The following is a 23,502-nucleotide window of genomic DNA, read 5'->3' as shown; positions in this document are numbered from 1 at the left end:
TGATTCCGTCACAATCTTCAGGTGGCCGAGAAGGCGGGGAGCGGCTGAGAAAGGAAGAGAAAGAGTCGAACTCGGAAGTGGCGGTGTCGACTTCCGAGCAGGCGGGCGGAAGAGGAGACAGCTCCAGCGGAAACCAAGCGACCTCCCTAGTCTAAGGAGGTGAAGGAGGAGGGGTGCAGTCTGGGCGGGGCTGCACGAGGAGCCCAAGCTGCGGGCCTCACTCTTGTCATCCCCCACCTTCAGTGGGCCGCGGGGTGAAGAGTTTTGGCTATGGAGGTGTCTCCTTGGACAGCTCGGGTCAAGCTACGTTGTGGCAGGTAAGCGAGTGAAGGGAGGACTAGCGTCATCCTCTGGCTTCAGCTTCAGCTCCTAGGGCTTTCTTTCTCTCCACACCCAGCTTGGGACCTCTGCGACTGCCCCCTGGCCTCTGGAGGAGAAGAAAGAAGTTCCCTCACACACTCCCCACTGCTGAAGTACAGCCCAGAAGGATAAAAGATGAAAATTATTTTAAAAATATTTTCCCAAGCTAGAGTTTCGATTATGTTTGATGTTAAACCTCTTTCTTTGCTCTATTCAGATGTTACTGACTGAAGGGTAACATTTCTTCGCTTCCGCACCACAAAGACCGAGAGTATCTGTGCTCATCCCTAACGCCAGCGCTGCCCCACAACTTGGGCACCAACCCCGAGCCGGCTGTTTAATATTTTACACTCTTCAGCTTGAGCTTTTAACCATTTGGTTCAGACATTTCCCTAATGATTTGCCCTACATTCTCTCAGACAGGAAACACTACTTTTCCTTTATTATAGGACCTTACCTTCCAGTCTTAGCATAACTAGCTTTTACTATAGCCCTCTAAGGTTTACATATGCTATCTCTGGTGATTTTCACAAACTTGTGGGCAATTATTTAGTGAATATTACCTGCTTCTGATGCAGTTCCTACGCATAGTTAACTTTCTTTTTAATCGTGAGATGATTAAAAACAAATAATTTATATCGTTCACTATGATTTTTTTCTTTTTTAAGAAATCCATTTGACAAAAGTGACAATGAGTAGTAGGGCTTTTATACATCTAAAGCCTCAATGACTGTGGTTGGCAAGCAACTATGGTTAATTGTTCCTGACGCTGCTGAGATTGTTAGAAAAATAGCCTCGTGAGTTTCCGACGAAGTAGAGCTAACAAACAGTTCTGGAATTACTTAGGAACCACTAATATCTTGAATTTCTCTTCATATTAAATTACCTTGTAATTGGTCCATTTTGTACTTCAGTAACTAAGCTGAGGTCTAAGAACCTTTCTTGTATGGTTCCATAAAATTACTATGCTAGTCTTTGGAAAAAACTAAACTTTGTACAAGAGTTTGCATATTGGAAAACAATATAGTTGGGAATTTTCCCACTAATTAAGTGGATCAGATCTCTTTGTGCTTTAAAATTGTTCTTTTTTGTCCCCAGCTGTATCTCTGTTAATCCTTGACAGATTCTTAAAAAGTAGGATTCACACTTTTTTTTTTTAAATTGTTCTCATTCATTATGATTTTTCAATTTCATTAGATAATAAATTTTAAAGTAATGCTCCATTTAGCCCTTTTTGCAGATTTTGCAGATACTGCAATAGCCTAATTTATCTATTTGTATGTAGGTTTGGATTGGTTTGGATTTGTTTTAATAATTTTGGTTAGATGTTATTTTATGAGTGTAGGGGAACTCCCAGAAACTCCTCCTTGGTACAGTTGGACAGCTTGTTCTGCAACATGTAGTTAATAGAGAACAGCTGAAGCTACATGTGTTTTTTTTGTCCAACTTGTTCAACTTGAACCAAAGACTTCTAGTCTAGTAAACCATCCACTATGCCATGATGGCTTCAGGGATTTGATTATTTGTTTGAATGAACTATGATAAATAAAATCATGTGAAATTATTCACAGATAAGCCATTTTTAGCAAGTTAGCAATCATATGTTAAGTTTTTATTTTGTGCCAGGAGGATGAAAAGTTGAAAACTAAACAACCTCTACAGGGAGCTTACATATTACTTAGGGAAACAATACATACATATACAAATAAATAGAAAATATATGCAAAATAAATAATTTCAGAATACAACACTGGATTTAAAGCTGAACAGGATCTTAGAGTCCCACAAATCCAACCTCTTAGGCACAGAGAGGTTAAGTGGTTTATTTATAGTCTCACAGCTAATAAGTATCTAAGGTAGGATTTGAACCCACATTTTTCTGATAGTTCAGTGCCCTATCCATTCTACCAAACAACTTCCTAATTTTAGAGATGAGGAAACCTATGCCCAGGTAGGGTGAATGACTTGTCCAAGGTCACACAGATAATATCAGAGATAGGGTTTGAACCCAAATTCTGTGACTCCCCAGCTAGTTTTCCTTATAGTACACTAAGGCTATCCTTTGCCAAAGAAAAAGCTTAATTTACAAGAATTGAGTTGAATTGTGAAAGAAACTAAGGCAGAGGTGAGAAGAGGTCCATACCTGGACATGGAAGACAACTTGCCAGAAGGCACAGAGATGGAAACATGTAATGTCTTGTGTGAAGGAATACAAGTATCCAGTTTAGATACATCAAAGATAGAGTAAAAGGAATTAATGTGTAATAAGCAAGGTTGTGAAGGGCTTTGATAACCAAAAATTGAGGTTTGTGTTTTATTCTAGCTGCAATGAGATCAATCAGAGCTTCCTGAATAGAGAAGTGACAGGATCAGGCCTGTGCTTTAAGAATACCACAACAAATGTTTTGTACAAGCTGTTCTTACTATATCACCTTAGTAAATGAACGGGAAGAGTGTCATTTTGGTTGCTGTGTAAAAAATAGAGTTTAGAAGCAAGAAGATTAATAAGGGTTTTATTGCAGTAATACAAGTAAAAAATGATGAGCCACATTGTTGTGGTCTAAGCTTAGAGAAAGGATATGCAGGTAGAATTGACAAATTTTGGCTACTGAGAGAAGGAGGGTAAAAAGTGGTTGTTAAAAATATGAACATGGGTGATGATTGAAGAACACTACCATATATTTCAATTTTTTTAATTTGATTACTAGAATTGGTCCAAAGAAATCTTTTTTTCTCCACTTAGAGGAAAAGATATTGTTTGGTGTATAGTTTTCTTAGTTGAACACTTCAGTTAAATTCAAGTACTGATTTGACTTCTCCAGTGCATTAGCATATTCTTAGCATAAGAGAAAATTCTTTCCTTGAATTTATCCCTTATTTATATTTATTTATATATATATTATATAAAGGATAAAATAATTTGTCCTTTCCCTGAAGTATATTATAGTTAATATTATAAATGTTTCCTTTTTAACAGCTAAGCATTCATCTTACTATTTCATATAAGGAAATCAGCTGGTTATATTTATAAATTATAAATAATAGGTTTATAAGCAAATATTATAAATAAATAAAATGTTTATAAAATAGTTAAATTGATCTAAAATGTATTGTATAAAATAATATGTAAAGGAACTGTGATTTCATATGCATGGGAACTCTATATACTGAAGCAGATCTAAGATGACAACCCCTATAACTTATTTATTCTGTGACCTTAGCTTGCATCCTAAAGCTCATTTACGTGTGCCACAAGGGCAACAGTATATGAAGAGAATATGTTTGAAAACTACAACTATAATCCATTGCTTTAAAAAAACAAATAAACAAACCTCTACATGGTAGAACAGCATCATCTTAATATTACAAAGATCATTGAGAAATTTTTCAATATGAAGTGGCCTATCTATGGGCATGTGAATGTGAGCTTCTTGAGGCCAAGAATGGTATTTTTTTCTCTTTTTTTTTTGTATTCTCAGTGTTTAGGATAGTGCTTAGAACATAATAATTACTTAATAAAGATTTGTTGATTAATCTTTAGGAACAAATAGGTCAGTTCATTGTCATGGTCACCTGATCAATAGCTCCTCATAGCTAGAGCAGAAAAAGAAGAGTGAAAAATAACCCTGAACCCTAATGTTCAGGTTTCATTATCTCTTAACCGCCACAACAGATGGTCTTTTCTCAATGTTCATTCTTTTTGACTTTTCTATTGCAATTGATCCTAGTGACTACCTTCTCTTCCTGGTTTCTCTATCTTCTCTGAATTTTCTTTCTGCCTGCCCTGCTTTTACTATTACCTGTTTTACTATTACCGAGGCTCCTTTGCCATATCACTCTCAATAATTATGGATTTTTCTACATTATTAGATTATGAGCTACTTGATGGCAGGGATTATCTTTTGTATCCCCAGCCTGGACACCTCCTCAAAGTGGAGATTCTAAGAGGAATTGACCAATCAGAGGAAGAAACCATTGAGTCAGGAATCTTTTGGAGTGAGAAGAGTTCTAGAAGATTGGAGAGAACATCCAGAGTGGGAAGCAGAACCCAAAAAAGGAATGATTATTTCCTTTGTAGGACTCCATGGTCCTACATTCTCTGGCATTCTCTGTCTTCCATCTAACATTCTATCTCATCATTCTAGACCATGACTTTGCACTGGTTTAAATCAGACCTTACAGCTCAAGCCCCTCTTTTCACATAAAGATTTTCTTGATCCCTCCCATTCTTAATGTTCTTCCTATCTATCTTGTATTTTTGAAAATGTGTTCTTTTTACAGTTATTTTATACGTACATATAAACTTGTTTTCTCTCCTTGAGAGCAGGGAGTATTTTGTTCTTTTGTGTCCCTAACACCTACCACATTGCCTGGCTGACAGTAGATGCTTCATAAATGTTTATTAATTGACTGATAACATTACTTACACAACTTCAGATTTGTGGAGAGGAAGAGAGAAGATATTTTAGTATTAGATTTCTTGTACTGTAGTGTTTTCCACTGGGTAGTTGTTTAGCTTAGTTAAAGTGTTTTTAGCTTTAGGGAAACTATATACTGATAATAGAGCTATTGAGATATAGATACCACTTATACCAGGGAGAGGGAGAGACTATACCGAGTGTAGTCTGCAGTACCTTTTTTTTTTTCCTTTTCTTTTCTTGTCTTTATTTTATTTGTTTGCTTGTTTGTTTGTTTTTTGCTTTATACTTAAAAGCCAATAAAGATATTCCACAGTAATATCTTTAATTACTTAAGAGAGATAAGAAAATTGCTCAAGTAAATATATTTTCTTAGTTGTCTTTGATGTTCAAACATTAAATGTCTTCTGTGTACAAAAGGATTATGTCCTTCATCACAGTAAAGAATCCATCATTATAAATATTTCCTAGATACAATTATGTGTTTTGGTGAAAAAATTCTGAAATAACAATGATCTTTCCTCAATTTTTTTCTTTTACTTCCCCTAGAATTTATCTAAAGAAAATAATCTTTTGGGCATAGTGATTTCTTCAGAGTAAACAGAAACCGAGAAATGGTTAAAATGCAGTATAATGATAGCTAGTAGGTATGAATATGCATTACATTATAGTTAGACTTCTGAATATACCTAATACTTTTAAATTTTATTTCCAGAATATGTGTATCATAGAATACTTATGCCAAATATTCTCAGCAACCAATATGCTTAAATTTTAATAAAAAATTTATTAAAAGTTTTTACCCTTGTTAGAAAAAGTTAACTCATGTGTGATCCAGATACAGAATTCCAATAGATACCTATCACTACGATCTGATTGGGCAATATATTTGGATAGAATAGACCTCAAAGAAAGAGAAGTTAGTTACTGAGTAATGGTGACAGAGGGAGTAGCAATGATGTATCAGGAAATAGAGAAAAATGCAATCACTGACAAAAGCCAAGTTTCTGTGAAGGCAAGACAAAGAGGAATGAAATGAGGGGACATTTAACAATAGAATGGTGATCTCATCACACACAGTGGAAAGAGTAGAATAGTGCTGAATTGAGACTTAGGAGGAAGGTTTTAGAGAGACTGGGGTGCTAGGTGAATAGGAATAAAAAAAGGGAAGCAGTATCAGGGGAGATGGAAGGCTTTTGCTTATGCATCCAGGAATTCTTTATCATCAGAATTGCTTCCATGTTCTTCTTGTCTACTTAAGACCTCACTGGTTTTCCTCTAGTTCTCTGGACATTACATAGTTGGAGCATAGTGTTCCTTCCTTTTGTTTCATGAATAACCTTTTCTAGTTATACTTTGTCTTGTGTGCATATTTGCCGATCAAAAGTCTCTCTCTTGAATCTTTCTTGGCATCTTTTGTGACTTTAGCATAGACATGAAAGACAACTTGTTTGTTGACAGCTTTTAAGGCAGCATTTTGCTCAGTGAGATCAAGTTTTTATAGTCCAACTGGGAAGAACAGTGAAATCTTGTATTCATTATGGTGCAAGTGTAGAATCAGAAGCTATGGGTATTCAGATCTCAGATCTGCTACTTAATATTTGTGTAACCTTGGGCAAGTCATTTGACAACTCTTGACCTCAGTTTCCTCACCTGTAAAATGAAGGGGTTGAATTAAATGATTCTCTGAGATTTTCCAGGCCTATACATTTCAGTCAGTTTTGTGCCTAAAAAGATGTGATCTATTAGGAAAAGCTTTTTGACAAGATGCAATCCATGGCAATAAACAGGGATTTCCTTAAAATAATAGGTAGTTTCTATCTAAAATCAAGAATTAATATTATCTCTGAGGAATGAATTAGAGTAAAATCTTTTCAGTAAAATCAGGTATAGAAAGTGTCTCTTATCATCCATACTATCCATTATAATGTTTAGAAATGCTAGCAATAGCAATGACAAAATAAATTGAAAGAACAAACAAAGCAGAAAGGAAACAATTATCACTTTTTGCAGAGAACATAGTTATGGAGAGAATCCTAGAAGCAAGAAGAAGCAAAAATAACTAGCAAAGTTGCAGGATATGAAATAAAATTACATTGATTACAAACATTTCTGTATATTACCCCCAAAATCTAGCAGGAAAAATTAGAAAGAAAATTCCACTTATAATAATTACAGAGTAAAAAATACTTATATGCAGGAACTGTGTCAACATAATTATAAAACATTCTTTTCATAAAGACAAAACCAAATAAGTAGAGAAATAGTTTTTGCTCCAGGGTAGGCCAAACCAATATAATACATAATGACAATCCTACCTAAATTAATACAGTACTATATCAGTCATATTAGTAAAAGTTTCCTTTATAGAGCTAGAGGTGAAAAATATTTATCTAGAGAAGCAAAAAGTCAAGATCAAGGCAATTCATGGGGAAAATATGAAGGAAAGGGGTTTGGCAGTACCAGATCATACTATCTTACAAAGTGATTATCATCAAAACAGGATAAGAAATACAAAGGTTAATCTGTGAGTCACATTAAGTACATAATATACAAAAGCAAATGAGTTCAGTAATTCCAATACTAAGACTAACTCTATATGGATAACTGAATATACATAAAAGATAACATCATAAACAAGAGAAACAAGGAAGAAGAAATTATTAGATAAATAGATAAAGAAAGAAAAGACAGATTTACAGGAGATAAAATGGACAATTGTGGATATAAAAAATGTGCATAAAATTTAAAAAGGAGTGCTGGTAATAGACTTCAGAAAGCCAAGATGACAAAGTACTAAATTGCTATAACTTACTTTAACCTCCAAACAGCAATAATGTAGTGCCCCCCAAAATTCTGGAATGGCAGAACTAGCAAGAAAATGAGGTGAAACAATCTTTTAGCCCAAGAAACTTGGAAGGTGGCCATAAAAGGCTCTTACTATAACATAGTCCAAGATTGAAGCACCCCAACAAACCAGCTAAAGATGCTGAGGCCCAGTACAGTGGATTAAATAAACACCATCACCAGGAACAAGGAACAACACTTCCCAACACCCCCTGTACCTCAGCATGGCCAGGGAAACACAGATTCCACCTCTAAGAACTACCACATGCTTCAGAATATCCATAAGCAAACAGGAAGCCCAGACTACCCAATTGGATTTAGTACATGTTAGACATGAGCACTGCAATTCCAGTTCAGCACCAATAAGGTATCAAATCCGTACTGCCTCCAGCAATGCTAGTCATCCCCATCCTCCCCCCTGAGCGCCAGGCAAAAGTTTCCCCCATGGGCACCAAGTAAGCAGCCAAGGTCTACAACCCTTTGCACAAGATGCCAAGGACTGTTCCACCCTGAAAACAATTCAAATTTAAAAGAAAGGATCCCCCCCAAAATATAAATATGTTAAAAGGAAAAAAATTATTATAGTTACAGATCTACATATCAAATCAGAAGAGAACAATGTCAAAATACTTATGGGCAAACCCCCCCCCCTCCAAAAAAAAAAGGCGGGAAGGAGTGATTTCAAGCCTAGAAGCTTAAAAACTATGTAAGAGAAGTAATAGAAAAACTAGGAAAAGAAATGAGAGTGATGCAAGACACCATAATCAATGACTATAGTAACCTAGTGTTTGATAAAGCCAAAGATTCTAGCTTCTGGGATAAGAACTCACTATTTGACAGAAATTGCTGGGAAAACTGGAAAACAGTGTGGCAGAAACTAGGCTTTGAAACCAACATCTAAAGTCAAAATGGGTTCATGATTTAGACATGAAGGGTGATACCATAAGCAAATTAGGAGAACAAGGGATAGTCTGCCTCTCAGATCTGTGGAGAAGGGAGGAATTTATGGTCAAAGATTTAGAAAACATGAAATGCAAAATGGATTTTGATTACTTTAAACTAAAAAGATTTTATACAAACAAAACCAATACAGCCAACATTAGGAGGGAAGCAGAAAACTGGGGGGAAATTTTTACATCCAAGGGTTCTGATAAAGGCTTCATTTCTAAAATACATAGAGAATTGATTCAAATGTATAAAAATACAAGTCATTCTCCAATTGATAATAGATCAAAAGATATGAACAATTTTCAGATAAAGGAATTAAAGTCATCTATAGTCATATAGTCCAAAAGTGCTCTAAATCATTGTTGGTTAAAAAAATGAAAAATAAGACAACTCTTAGGTACTGCTCAGATTGGTTAACAATGACAGGAAAAGATAATGACAAATGTTGGAAGGGATGTGGGAAGACTGGTAACACTAATGCATAATTGTGAACTGTACTAAGATTTTTCACGTGAAATAATTCTATTGTTTCCTTCCTTCGATACCCAGTATACTCCTCTTTCTCATCCCTTTATTTTTTTATGCTAATCCCTCAAATTCCCCTTATAACTGTACCCTCTATGTAATGAAAGAACAAATATTATCTTCCTACATAGAGATGTAAACATATCAGCTTTACTGAATCTCTTATTCTTTTCCCTTTCTAGGATTCTCTTGGATCTTGATATTAGAGATCAAATTTTTGATTCAATTCTGGTCTTCTACTTATGAAAGCTTGAAATCCTTCAATTATATTGAATGACCATTTCCCACCTTGGAATACTATGCTAATTTTGCTAGGTAAGTCATTCTTGGTGTAGCCCTAGATCCTTTACTTTCAAAATACCATGTTTCATGACCTCTGATCTTTCAATGCTGCAAATCTTAAATCTTGTGTAATCCTAATTGTAACCCCCCAATATTTGAATTGTTTCTTTCTGGCCATTTGTACTAATTTTTTTCCTTGACCTTATAGTTCTGAAATATGGTTATAATATCCCTTAGAGTTTTTCTTTTAGGATTTCTTTCCTAAGGTGATCAGCGAATTCTTTCAATGCCTATTTTGTCCTTTGGTTCTAGGATATCAGGGAAGTTTTCCTGGATAATTTTGTCAAAGATGCTGTCCAGGTCTTCCACTTGATTGCTCTGAAGTAATCCAGTGATTCTGATATTATCTCTCCTAAATCTATTTTCAGATCAACTGTTTTCCTAATGGGATATTTTGTATTTTCTTCTATTTTTGAATTTATTTAATTGATTCCTGATGTCTCATAGAATCATTAGCTTTCACTTACTCAATTCAAAATTTTAAAATTAAAGCTTTTTATTTTCAAAATTGATAATTTTTCAACATTAACTCTTGCAAAACCTCATGTTCCAATTTCCTTCCCATTCCCTTCCTTTCTCTAGATGGCCAAGTAATCCAATATAGGTTAAACATGGTAGAAATATATGTTAAATCCAATATATGCACACATATTTATACAATTACTCTCATCATTACTGAATCAAAGGGAATAGCATATACAATCAGGTGGATATAGAAGTCTTTCTGGATAGGAAAGTAGAAGTGGAGAAGAGAAAGTAAAGGGAAGGCTGAAAAGAGGGCTAACTAGGGAAGACTGACAAGTAAAAAAGGTGAAAAGAGAAGAGACAACAGGAGGAAAAGATAAGATGGAAAGAAATACCCAATAAACATAACTGGGAGTGGGATGAACTCTCCTATAAATTAGAAATGGATATCAGAGAAAATTAAAAACCAGAATTTTACAATATGTTATTTATAAGAAATACCCTTGAAGCAGAGACATACACACATTAGAGTAAAGATAAAGGGCTGGTGTAGAATCTAATGTTGCAGTTGAAGTTTAAAAAAAAAAAAAAAAAAAAGCAAGAGTAACAATCTTGATCTCAAAACAGAGCAAAAGTAAAAATAGACCAAATTTAAAGAGAGAGAGAAGGAAACTACATCTTGCTAAATATAAGGTACGATAGATAATGAGGTGGTATCAATATTAAACATATATGCATTGAGTGGTAACAATACCAGATTTCAAATTGTATTATAAATTCGTAATCATTAAAACTTTCTGGTCCTGGATAAGAAAGAAAGTGATAAATCATTGGAGTCCATTAGATATATAAACACAAAATCGCTAGTAATCTCATATTTGATAAACCCAAAGACCCCCCAGCCTTTGGGATAAGAATTCATTATTTCACAAAAACTGCTGGGAAAACTAAACAGTAGGGCACAAGCAAGGCAGAGACCATTTCATACTATATACCAAGATGCAACAAGAATCTGTACATGATTTAGATATAAAGGGTGATATAAGCAAATTAGAAGAACAAGGAAATTGAATAACAAATAAATTAATTAATAAATAAGAATAAAAGAACAGTCTGTTGAGCCTATGGAGAATTTATGACCAAACAAAAAACTATATAATTGATACTTTTGATTACATTAAGTTAAAAAGCCCTAGCACAAACAAAACCAATGCATTCAAGAATAGAAGAAAAGCAGAAAGCTGGGAAACAATCTTTACGGTAAGTTTCTCTGATAAAGGCCTCATTTCTCAATTATGTAAAGAACTGAGTTCAGTTTATAAGAATACAAACCATTTTCCAAGTGATAGTCAAAGGATATAAACAGTTTTCAGATGAAAAAGTCAAAGCTGTCTCGTTATATAAAGAAGTGCTTGTGATCAGAGAAATGCAAATTAAAACAATTTTGAGATTTGGGGATCAGATTGGCTAATATGATAAAAAAGGAAAATTTCAAAGTTAGGATATGGAAAAATTGGAACAGGAAAGCACTTGTTGGTGGAGTTGTGAACTGATCTAACCATTCTGGAAAGCAATTTGGAATTATGCCCAAAAGGCAACCAAATTCTGCATATCCTTTGATCCAGCAATGCCACCATGTGGTACTTTCATGCTCATCATTAATTGGTTCAAGAAGGCACAATGAGTAGTAAACAATGAGTACCTGAACCAATTTTTTCCTATAAGGAATACCTCATCTATAAGAAATCTACAGCCTAACCATCCCTCTCCATTTAGTTCCCCAAAGGGGCACTTGACTCTTCCAGCTACAGAGAAATAAGCCAAGCCAGCCCAGCCAGACTCTTCCCTTCCCTAACTCATTTTCTGAAAGGAACTTTTATGCTTTTTCCCCATCCTATGTCAGCCAACCTTCCTTGTGAAGGAACCCTGAATGTGAAAGTGGAAGCTATGGTCTCACTCTAGGACTTGGGGCTTCCAAAAGTCGCAGGCTCTGCACCTGGGCTTGGGCCGCTGCTGCTTGCAGACTATCACTTCTGCTTCTACTATTTCTCCTGCTGAGCATACCAGGGGTCCATGTCCCATCCATCCAGTATTATTGTATTGGGAATCAGGAGACTATATGCTGCGGCTGCATTATCCTGCAGAAACTGCTCAACAACTTGCTCACCAATATGCACAACCTTTACATGATAGACTCCAAACTGAGAGTCCTACACACTATCACCTTCATTGGGAAGGAGTACCCACACTGAGGACAATAGCAGATCATCAGGAATTGGACACACTTGGTCAACCTCACACCCTTACTGCTCAACCTAGATGATAACCAACTATAAGGAGTGCCAATTTCTGAAAAAGCTGAAGTATTTTTTCTTCTTAAATTAGCCAAATAACTAATTTGAAGAGTTTCAAAGTAAACAAATGCCAAGGTACCCCTGTATTAGGTATGTATTCAAAAGAGATCATAAAAAGGGAAAAGGACCTATATGTGTATAAATATTTATAGTAGCCCTTTTCATGATGACAAAATATTTAAAACTGAGGAGATGCCCATCAACTGGGCAATGACTGAGCAAGCTGTGATATGTGCAATAAGAAATGGACAGGCAGATTTCAGAAAATCCTGGAAAGATTTCTAGGAACTGATGCAAAGTGAAATTGACAGAACCAAGAAAACATTGTACACAGTATCAACACCTGACCAGCTTGACTCAGCCGCCTCAGCCACACTGTGATCCAATACCAGTACAAAGGACTGTAGAAAGAAAATCCTATCAACATCTAGATAAAGTGCAGATCAAAGCATACTTTTTTTACAAATTGTATTGTTTGTGTTTTTGTTTTCCTTTTGGATGTTTTTTGGATGACATGGGGTAGGAAAAAAGCATAGTCACATATCAAATTATCTACTATTTTAGGAACGGGAGGGAAGGGCAGGACAAAGAAAAATTTGAACTCAAAATCTTGTAAAAATGAATTTAACATTCATATAATTGGGGAGGATACTACATTTTTCTTTAAAAAAAGGCAATAAAACACATTCTAGCTGTGTGACCTTGGGAAAGTCAATTATCCCCAATTGCCTCAGCAAAAAAAAAAAAAATAATTCAGAAAGACAATAAAATAAAAAGATAGTACACAGGCAAAAACTAATGCTTCCAAAATTGGAAGAAAAACAGGAAATGGAGAAGGGGAATCTTTACAAGTTTCTCTGGTAAAGATCTCATTTACAAAATTTTAATGAACTGAATCAAATATATAAGGACTAAGACATTGTCATATTGATAAAGTTAAAGGATACAAATAGGCAGTGTTCAGAAGATGAAATCCATTCTATCAAGAGCCATATAAAATGCTATATATCACTAACTGAGAGATGCAAATTAAAACTCTGAAGTTTTACATCAAAGATGGTAAAGTTGACCAAAAAAGTTAAATGACAAATGCCAGAGGTACTGTTGGAAAACAAGTATATTGATGCACTATTGGTGAAACTTAAGAGGTCCAGGGTGGAGCCAAAATGGCGGAGAAGATACACGCGATTTTGTGAGTTCCCTTCTTCCCTCATTACCAATTAGTTAAATCAGCCTCAAAAATAACGCTGGACTGATAGAAACCACAAGGACTGGAAGCACAACTTACCAGCTGAAAAGAATCTGGAGTTTCAATAGAAAAGGTCGGTTCCCAGGGGAGGAAAAAAAAAAAGGCCAGCACAGACAGGGTGAGGTACTAGCACACTGCGCCGATCGAGCTGGGGAGAGCTCTGGGATCAGAGAAGCCACTGAGATAGAGGAATCTGGCAAAGCTGTTAGCTCTTCTCTGCTTATAAAACAGCAGCTCAGAAGAGAAATCAAGCCACTTTAAAATATAAAGCCAGATACTAGAACCACCCCAATCTGGAAGTGACCTAACAGATCTCGGCAAGGTTGTAAAGCTACCTTCTGCTGTCCAGGGCGTCACCTTGGGGCAGTTAAGACCTTGAAAAGCGGGGACATGGCACAAGGCAACATATAATTCACATAGTGCCTGGCTTGGCTGGAGGCTGTGGAACTCAAGCCACGGAAGTCCCAGAGAAGCGGAACCTTTGAAATAGGGACCACGGTTTCTGGGCAGACACTTCCAGTTTGAGCACAAGGGCTTTTCACGTCATCTGCTGCTGATATCCACGCCCCACTGGGACGCATTGGCTGGGCTTTGTGTCGCCTTTACTGTTCAGTCTTAAATCTCAGGGAAGTCTCTAGGACACACAGCGGGGTCCTTCACTGTGGGCAACCCTCACAGTGCGCAGCCGAACTAATCACCCTTGAGGCACTTCCAGGGAGGGGGAGGGGAACTCTCTCCCAGAGCTCTCTCTTAGCTCAGGCGCAGGAGCCGCTGCATTCATCTGGTCTGGGAGAAAGCTGGCAAAGAGATAAATAATTTCTTACCCCAAAAACTGACCCCAAAAGATTTTTTAAATAAGAATAAAAAGCTAAAGAGAACTATTGATTCCTTCTACACAGAGAAAGAGCAGGTATCTAACCCCGAGGAAGTTAATAGCAGAGAGTCAGCAGATAACAGCCTAAAGGGGAATGATACTTGCCCCCCATCACATAACTCTCTCCTAGAAGAGACTATTAAAAAGTTAAGAGAGTTTGAAGAAAAATGGGGAAAGGAAAGAGAAGCTATGATAGAGAATAACAACATCCTGAAATTTGAGTTGGAAAAAATAAAGAATTCACAGGAGATTCAGGGAAACAAAATTTGCGAATTAGAAAAGGTTAAAAAAATCACAGGAAAGTAGGATTTCTGAATTGGAAAAAATAAAAAAGTCTCAAGAAAGTAGGATTTCTGAATTGGAAAAAGAAACTTAAGTGGTCCAGACATTCTCAAAAACAATTTGATACTGTGCCCAAAAAGCTATTAAAAAGTGAATAATAGCTTTTAATATTGCTACTGAAACTTTACTCCCAAAGAGATCAGGAAAAAAAACCAACCCATGTGTAGAAAAATATTTTTAGCTGATCTTTTCATGGTGGCAGAAAATTGGAAACTAAATGGATCCCCATCAGTTCTGGAATGGCTGAACAAGTTGTGAAATATAAATATGATGCAATATTATGCTATAAGAAATGATGAAAGATTTTATTTCAGGGAATCCTGGGTAGGCCTCTATGAATCCATGTACAGTGAAGTGATCAGAACTAGGATAGCAACAATATTGTTAATGACAAAAACTTTGAAAGATTTAGGATCTCTGATCAAAGTAATACCAGCTACAATACCAGAGGTCTTATGACAGTGGATTCAGAGTGTAGATTTCAGCTTCCTGTTCGGAAATGGTTAATGAAGGGATTTTTTTTTTGCACTTGACTATAAATATTTGTAACACATTTTGTTTTTCTTGTTTTTTGCATTGGGGGAGAGAAAATGGGAAGAGAATTTGGAGTTTATAATAAAATTATTTTTTTTAAAAAGTCAACATTAGTAAAGATGTTATCCTAGGGAATAAACCAGCAAAATCAGAGCATAAGCTCTTTTCTTAAAAACATATTTAATTTAGTGAATTTTCTTAATATTTCAATACTTCAGTTGACCTCTGATCAATGTCCATATTTCTTTCATTGTTAGAGATCCCAACCCTTGTTTACTTTCATATTCTACACAATTCTTGTTCATCTTCTGTCAATCCTACAAGAATCTACCCAGATTGCTGGAGATTTTTTTTTTTTTTTTTTTTTTTTTTTTTTTTGTTGAGGCAATTGGAATTAAGTGACTTGCCCAGGATTACCCAGCTAGGAAGTGTTAAGTGTCTGAGTCTGAGACCAGATATGAACTCAAGTCCAGTTGACTTCAGGACTGGTGCTCTAGCCATTATGCCAGCCAGCTGCCTCTCTATAGGTCTTTTTATATTTTGTGGCTAACAGTGAAGATCTTGAGGTATCCTTATCCTAATTCTCACCATATAACAAGCCTTCCTCCTTTTGTTGATGTCATTGGGTTCATTTCTTTCAATACCATGGTGGTTTGGATATTTTACATACTCACTGGACAGAGATTAAGCTTTGATATCCTCTGTCCCTTTTTTGACTGTTGTCATATCTTGAAGAGGAAGATGGTGGTATATTACTAATGGTCCTTTAAAAATCATTATTGCATGTATTGGTCAACCTGCCATCTGGGGGGGGAGGGGAAGGAGTGGAAAAATTAGAACAAAAGGTTTGGCAATTGTCAATGTTGTAAAATTACCCATGCATATGAATAAAAACTATTAAAAAAATTTTTTTAAAGCATTATTGTTTTCATGGGTTGTCATGGCCAACGAATTTATCACCTCACGGCCAGGATCTTAAAGATAGTTTCTCCATAGTTGAGTCTGCTTTTTCCCACAAGATAGAATTTAGCAGTGCTTTGTATTAGTAGCATAACACCTAACATGCCATGATGAGTAATCTCAGTAAGGCTTTGGAAAGGAAATTTTTTTCTCATTAAAAGTGATTTTTTTTTTCTCCTACTGTTAAGAGTTTTAAATAATAAGTAGTAAGAGTTTTATATATTTTGACCCATTTTCTAGTAAGAAAAATGACAGATATTTCATCCCCAGAATATCATGAAAAACAACCATTTTAGAAAAAATATATAAGCTAGGAGCTTCAACTAGGATTGACTTTGGGAGATTCACAAATCAGATGCCCACAAACCCACTTTCTCAGAGGTAGAGTCAGATTCATTCCACATTCCACCTTTATGCTGGCTGGAGACTGGGAGGAGGAGAGGCTGAAGCTGAAAGAGACAAAGAACTAGCAGGAAGAGCTCTCGAAACCAAGGAGAGAGATAGGCCTCTAAGAAAGCTAACAGAATTATTTTGAAGGAGAAAATAAAGGATCTGAACTTTTAGCTCCTGGCTGCATTTTGGGTGATTATTACTCTGAACTGAAACTAAGGTTGCTCCCAGAAGCCCCCCAAGAACCTGCTCCCAGAGAATATTACATTTAGAGAAGAGAACACTACAATTAGCTATAATTTTTCTCTTAACTCATAAGCAAAGTAGAAATACCTAATTTCCTAAATTACATTTACTGGTTTAATGAACTCTGAACTGAAACTAAGGCTGCTCCCAGAAGCTCCCCAAGAACCTGCTCCCAGAGAACATTACATTTAGAGAAGAGAACACTACAATTAGCTATAATTTTTCTCTTAACTCATAAGCAAAGTAGAAATACCTAATTTCCTAAATTACATTTACTGGTTTAATGAGGCTGATAAACTTTACACAACCTTTTAAGTTTTTCAGTTTATATTCTAATTATATTCAGTTTATTGGATAACAAACTAAGTCTGGGTTCTAAAATCTCAGAAAGAATCCATTACTTACTGAGTCTCATCATTCAGTAATGGATTCAAGTGTTAGAATTTTCTTACCCTAAGCTATTACATCACTGGGAGTTTTCCCCCCTCTTTTATCTTAAACAAGTTTCCCTTTTAGTTAAGGAAGAAAACAAAGACAATTCTTAAAATTCACATAGAACAAAATCTATCACAAAAATGGATAGAAGTCTCATATGATATATAATTAAGTTTCTACTTTTAACGCATACATCAGTTTAAATACTATTTTTAAATTAACCAGTACTTTAGTTTGTGAGATCCCCTAAATTCTAACTAGATGTTCCACTCAAACTCAATCACTTCTTGTCTTCCCAAGTCACACAAACCTTTTATCTTTGTAAAGCCAGAAAAGTGCCAGTTTTTGTTTCAGATGGACTTTTACCTTGAGTTTCTTCCTGGCATGGTTCCACAAGCCTGAGTTCTGATAAGGAAGTTACAGGCTCCTTGCTGACCAGAGTTTTTCTGCTTTTCCCTTTTTCTAAAAATTCCTAAGTTCTCTACATGTTTAAACTTTCTCACTTAACCTTTCTATTTATATATCCCTTTAGTGGACTTTGAATTAAGTTTCTTTAAAACTTCATGTTTCGTTTCTTTCTTACTTTGATCTGTTATTTCTCCTACTCTTTTCCACTTGCTTTTATCATCTTCACTGAATTGAATATATTTTCTTTCTCTTTCCATCCCATTTGTCTATCCTTGTAGTAGGTAGTGGGGATGAGAAAAGATGAGATAAAAGAAAAAGACTTTCTTTCCTTGGAAATCTTCAATCTTATCAATTGCTTTAAAAAAAAAAAACTTTTAAACTTTCTATAAAATAGTCATTTTTCCTTAAATTCTGCAGAGTAGTACCTTAGACTAATTGCTAAACAACTTAATAATTAATCTCACACACCACTATTTCTCCCCCCCCTCCACCAACTAGTTCCCAGAGATAAGGGACCCTTCCACTCCTAAGGCCGATATGTTGACTCATTCTGAGAGAACCCTGGATCAACAAAAACAACACTTTCTGCCAATAATTTTCTTGCCTTTGCTCAGTATATCAACTCACATGATCCTTAGCCATTCATTCACTTTCTTATCATTTGCTGATTCAGGTTTTTGGAATGTTGAATTTCTTAGTTCTTTCTTCTCAGTCAGAATGGAGAAGCTACTGCACAAACAATAAAGCCTCCAAACTCATGTGGGGTGCCTGCTCTGTTCTTTGGGGGTGTGGCCAAACTCAATTCAATGATGTCATTCCTGATGAGCCCCCCTCTTGTTATAAATAACTTTCTGAATCCAAAAAAAGGGGTGCAGTAAATGAACAACTTTAGAATGAGTGAAATAGTTTAAACTTTTGATACGTTCCTGAAAAAAATGGGTGTAAAATCTCCATATGAGTTCACATGCTTTTCTAGAATGGAGAACAAACTTTTTATACTCTAAAGTTAGTCCTACTCCTCCCTTCAGAGTTCTGGTTTGTCAGAACCTTTCCGATTTACAGGCTTCCTCATCCACCTCTTATATCTTGCTCCTAGACATGTTCCTCCTCCCCGGTCATGCCTCCCATATTCAAAGATGGCAACTAATCTCACCCCTAGGGTGTGTGTGTCAGGTAATATGCAATGAGCCTTAATAAGCAAGTGAAATGAATAAAAGCTTTCTCCTGGTCATTGACCCTGGCCTATTCAAGCCAGTTTCTAGCCTACCCCCTTTATCAGGACTTTGTGGTTAGTCTAGTTCCTTCTTCTGAAAGCTAATTGGTCAATAGTGATAGTTTTCTTATATTACCTTGAAACTTGCAACATCTTGTGGAAATTTAGCTTTGAGTATTTCTCATAAAGATATTTGGACTTCACTAAATAGACCACAGGAAGAGCTACTCAAGACTTTTGAGCAGAGGAATGATATGACCAGACCACTGCATAAAAAAGATGCCTCTTACTACCTTTTCAGAGTTCCCTAAGTTTTAAATGGAGAAACACTGAATATACATAGTATATAAGTAGAAAATATTTGAATTTTCATCATTTACATTGTGGCTGAAAATAGAAGAATTTGGCTATTGCTCAGCTACATCATTCTCTGAAGTTAAGTTTGTGATAAAAACCAGTTTGTATATTGGCAAGAGCAAAAAGATCTTGGAACTGCCTTCACATTAATTCCCCATTCTATATCTATCTTTATGTATAAATGATTAATTTAATTCAATAACTTATTGTTCCTGTTGAACCTGCTATGTTCAAGTTACATAACTGTGTTTTTCACAACTTTTTTTCACCAGAAATTGGAATATAATATGAACTCTGATAAATGAATAATAGTTGATAAACATTTTTATTTGTTTTTCTAGATACTTCCATAAAGGGCTTAGAAGAAACTTCCTCCTTGAAAGCCTGAAAAATCAGCATATATAACACCTGGACTTGTGGATATTAGCCTAAAAAAATGGGAGAAAATATTAAAAATGTAGATGTGAGACCCAAAACCAGTCGGAGTAGAAGTGCAGACAGAAAAGATGGTTATGTGTGGAGTGGGAAAAAGCTCTCTTGGTCCAAAAAGAATGAGCACTCTTCTGATATTGACACACCAGATGCCACTGAGAAAGTTAACATTGCTGTAGGGAGCCCAGAAAGGAAGCACAGCTGTTCGTCCATTGAGTTGGATTTAGATCATTCATGTGGGCACAGATTCTTGGGCCGGTCTCTTAAGCAAAAATTGCAAGATGCTATGGGGCAGTGCTTTCCCATAAAAAATTGCAGCAGTCGACTCTCTTCAGTGCTCCCATCAAAAAGAAAAATTCTTATCAGCGAACTCATATTAGATAAGTGTCCTTTCCCACCTCAGTCAGAGCTGGCCTTTCGTTGGCATTTAATTAAACAACACACTGCCCCTCTAACTCCAAAATCAGATAACTGCAGAAGCATAGACTTATCTGAAAGTGATATGAGGGATATCCAACTGAAGGAAAGAACTATCAGGGAAGAAAGTGAAAACTCTTTTTCATATACTCAGGTTCAGCCATGTGACACAACTACTGACAACCAATCACATCATTATGCTCCAAAGACAGCTTCTGTAATGAACCTGGCATCTAATAACAGTGTAGAAGATAGTGACATGGATTCAGATGATGAAATTTTAACATTTTGCACAAGTTCTAGGAAAAGAAACAAACCGAAATGGGAAACTGATGATGAAATGCTGCAATTGGAAACGCCTCCTAAATACCACACTCAGATAGATTATGTTCACTGTCTTGTTCCAGATCTCCTTCAGATCAATAACAATCCATGTTATTGGGGAGTAATGGACAAATATGCAGCTGAGGCATTACTGGAAGGAAAACCAGAGGGAACCTTTTTACTTCGTGACTCAGCACAAGAAGACTATTTATTCTCTGTTAGTTTTAGACGCTATAGTCGTTCTCTTCATGCTAGGATTGAACAATGGAATCACAACTTTAGCTTTGACGCACATGATCCTTGTGTATTCCATTCTCCTGATATCACTGGACTCCTAGAACATTATAAAGACCCAAGCTCTTGTATGTTCTTTGAACCACTTTTATCTACGCCTTTAAATCGGACTTTCCCCTTTTCCCTTCAGCACATATGCAGGACAGTTATTTGTAACTGTACAACCTATGATGGCATTGATACCCTCCCAATTCCTTCATCTGTGAAATTATATCTGAAGGAATATCATTATAAATCAAAAGTTAGAGTACTCAGGATTGATGTACCAGAACAATAATGCCAGGGAGGATTATTGGTATTTGACTGACTGATTACATAAAAGGTCTTTCATGGCTTTTCTAAGTTTTCTTTTTACCATTTTGAAACTTTTTGTGAGGCAAAATTCAAATTAACTTGTACCCTAACCTTTATTTTCAGATACTTTTTTGGGAGGGCTGGTGATAAATATTTATTTTAATGTTATCCACTAAGACTTCATGGACTTTATGAAAAATAGGTCCTCTGAGATACCTTGTAGCAGTTATTCTTTAGACTTTAAATTTTAATTATTTTAAAATTTTTATTTGACATTATTACAAAGCTGTTAAAATTATCCTATAAAATGACAAATTAAAAATTGAGTATTTTTATTTTACACATTAATATTAAATCAGTGCCCACCATAAAAAGTATAATTCTTTGTTAATCTAATCCTAACATGATTATTCCTTGGCGTAAAATAGTTTTTCTAGTCTCTTTTTAATTAGTGCTTCTTCATTCTTCCAGTAAGATGGACTACCCTTTTAATATTTAGACTATGTTTCAGACTAACATAGCAAACCTTCATAATTTATTAATAATGGTATTAAAGATGACAGAAAACTTACCTGTAGATTAAATGATATATCTGATAGCATAAAAAGCTTACACACCAAGTGTCTGCATAGTTTCCAGTCTGTCCTTTACTAAGAATTTCGTCATCAATTTTCTGTCTTTCTCACTCTGCCATAAGTTTCTAGATAGAAGCCTTTTATTTAAGAATAAAACTTATGCAGTATTTTAAAGGTTAATTTGAATTAACTGAGTATCAAAGATAGATTTAGCAAACAATAAGCTTTATTCTGCCAGTGAGGATGAAGCAAAAAAAAAAAAAGTTCTATTTTAGAGGTATTTTTTACTATTTTAGATATAATAGTACCATTTAGTGTACTTGAAGAGGTCATTTTCTAAGTGTTCTGAGTGAAGTAATAGAGATTATTACTTACTCATTAGAAAGCCTAATATCTATAGTCATATAGTACTGTAGTAATTTTACAATAAGTCCTCTGACTTTTAGCAGGTAATTTTTATTCTGTAACATCTAAGGTTTGGGACCACATTCATTTAGGAATTGTTCCTATACAGCCTCATTAGACAATACCATAGATTTATTATTTCTTGCTAGATTTTATTCACGTAACTGCCACAGATTTTCACTGGGGACCAAATAATGCATCAAATTCATTTTCCATTATTTTACGTTGGATTCAAGTCCAAGTTTTGATAATTAAGTAGCATCATGGTGCTATGTTGTTTGGTATTTTGAAAGAAAGAAAGTGATTTACACATTCCAAATAAAATTGTTCTTGTCTTCAAATTGACTTTAATGTAGCCTTGGACAAGGAAAGGGAACAAAAAGCATTTCTATAACCATAGTCACTAATTTTAGCCCAATCTAAAGCATAGTAAATCAGAACTATGATGGTATATGTTGATAATATTTTGAATCTATTATTCCAAGATTAGGAAGTAGTTTATATATAGCATTTGATTCAGAGTTGAAGAGAAATATTCTATCAAACAATATTCCACTTAAAGATTGAGAAATTGTTTTTATTTAGATTTCAATATGCACGTACATAATTCCTTATTTGTCTTCCAATTAGTTAACATTTTTCATTTATTGGTTTTGCTATGCTCATTCATGCACTATTTCCTTATTTGTGGCTTTAAAAAAATTTTTTTTTTTTATTGACTAACTCCTGAGGTCAAGAAGATTTATTCCAGAAATAACCAAAAAGTAATAAATATTGATCCATAATCAATGTGTTATTTATTTTTAGGAGTAACATTTCTTTATTTTACCCTTTTACTAGGAACACTAATAAATACTGCATGATACAGAATGATAGCTTCAAAATAAAAATCTTTGATTACCATAAAGTCAGAAACCAAAAAATTGGTTAACCTTTTAAGATACTAGTTTAAGATACAACTAGTGATCTTTAATTTGGGAAAATTCCCTGCGCAAAGATTTTGCCTTGAAATGAAGAATTACTTTTAAGGGCAGAAATCAATTTAAATACCGAAATATGTAAATTTGCTGTCAAGATAGAGCCATCCAAATGCAAATTGCTTTGGGTAAGTGTAGAAAAATATTGGACATCATATTATCTCTCTGTATTATGAATTTTATATCATCATACAAAAAACTGACCCTGTTTAACTAACACACTTCTAAATAGTCACTTTTGAGAAGGGAAAGGGAGGATGGGAAGCAAATGGCTGTTCATTTTTTATTACCAGGGAATAAGTCTCCTTACCATCCCCAATTTAATCAGAATTTGATAATGAAAACTTCTGTTTCTGTGAAACAATTGTTATTTTAAATACTTTTCTTTTAAAATTTTTTTATCAGAAGAGATTTACCTAATTGAAGAGTTTGCTAAAAGGGGAAAAAAAGCATGGATACTTTTGTAAGGAAACAGAATCTAATTCTGTCGACTCTTTTGTAATGAGTAAAAATTAGT

The 23,502-nt window shown here is 35.1% G+C and overlaps 1 protein-coding gene across 2 annotated transcripts; it reads left to right on the top strand.

Moving 5' to 3' along the window:
- The first annotated feature begins 10 nt into the window (after window positions 1-10).
- SOCS4 (suppressor of cytokine signaling 4) lies at window positions 11-22,349 on the top strand. Of its 2 annotated transcripts, XM_074290759.1 has the most exons (3): window positions 84-317; window positions 9,281-9,413; window positions 19,609-22,349. In XM_074290759.1, the coding sequence occupies exon 3, from the start codon at window positions 19,704-19,706 to the stop codon at window positions 21,009-21,011; it is 1,308 nt and encodes a 435-aa protein (XP_074146860.1). In that variant the 5' UTR covers window positions 84-317; window positions 9,281-9,413; window positions 19,609-19,703; the 3' UTR covers window positions 21,012-22,349. The 2 variants fall into 2 exon arrangements, with proteins under 2 accessions (XP_074146861.1, XP_074146860.1); XM_074290760.1 differs by lacking the exon at window positions 9,281-9,413 and having other exon boundaries at window positions 11-317.
- The last annotated feature ends 1,153 nt before the right edge of the window (window positions 22,350-23,502 follow it).

Source organism: Sminthopsis crassicaudata, chromosome 2, assembly GCF_048593235.1.
Source record: "Sminthopsis crassicaudata isolate SCR6 chromosome 2, ASM4859323v1, whole genome shotgun sequence".
Classification (NCBI taxonomy): domain Eukaryota; kingdom Metazoa; phylum Chordata; class Mammalia; order Dasyuromorphia; family Dasyuridae; genus Sminthopsis; species Sminthopsis crassicaudata.
The sequence above is the reverse complement of the archived record's forward strand: the minus strand, read 5'-3'. Positions and strand labels throughout refer to the sequence as shown.

What these genes read in the sequence shown, in the direction of transcription:
- SOCS4 (XM_074290760.1), top strand. Translation starts at nt 19,704, where the DNA reads ATGGGAGAAAATATTAAAAATGTAGATGTGAGACCCAAAACCAGTCGG.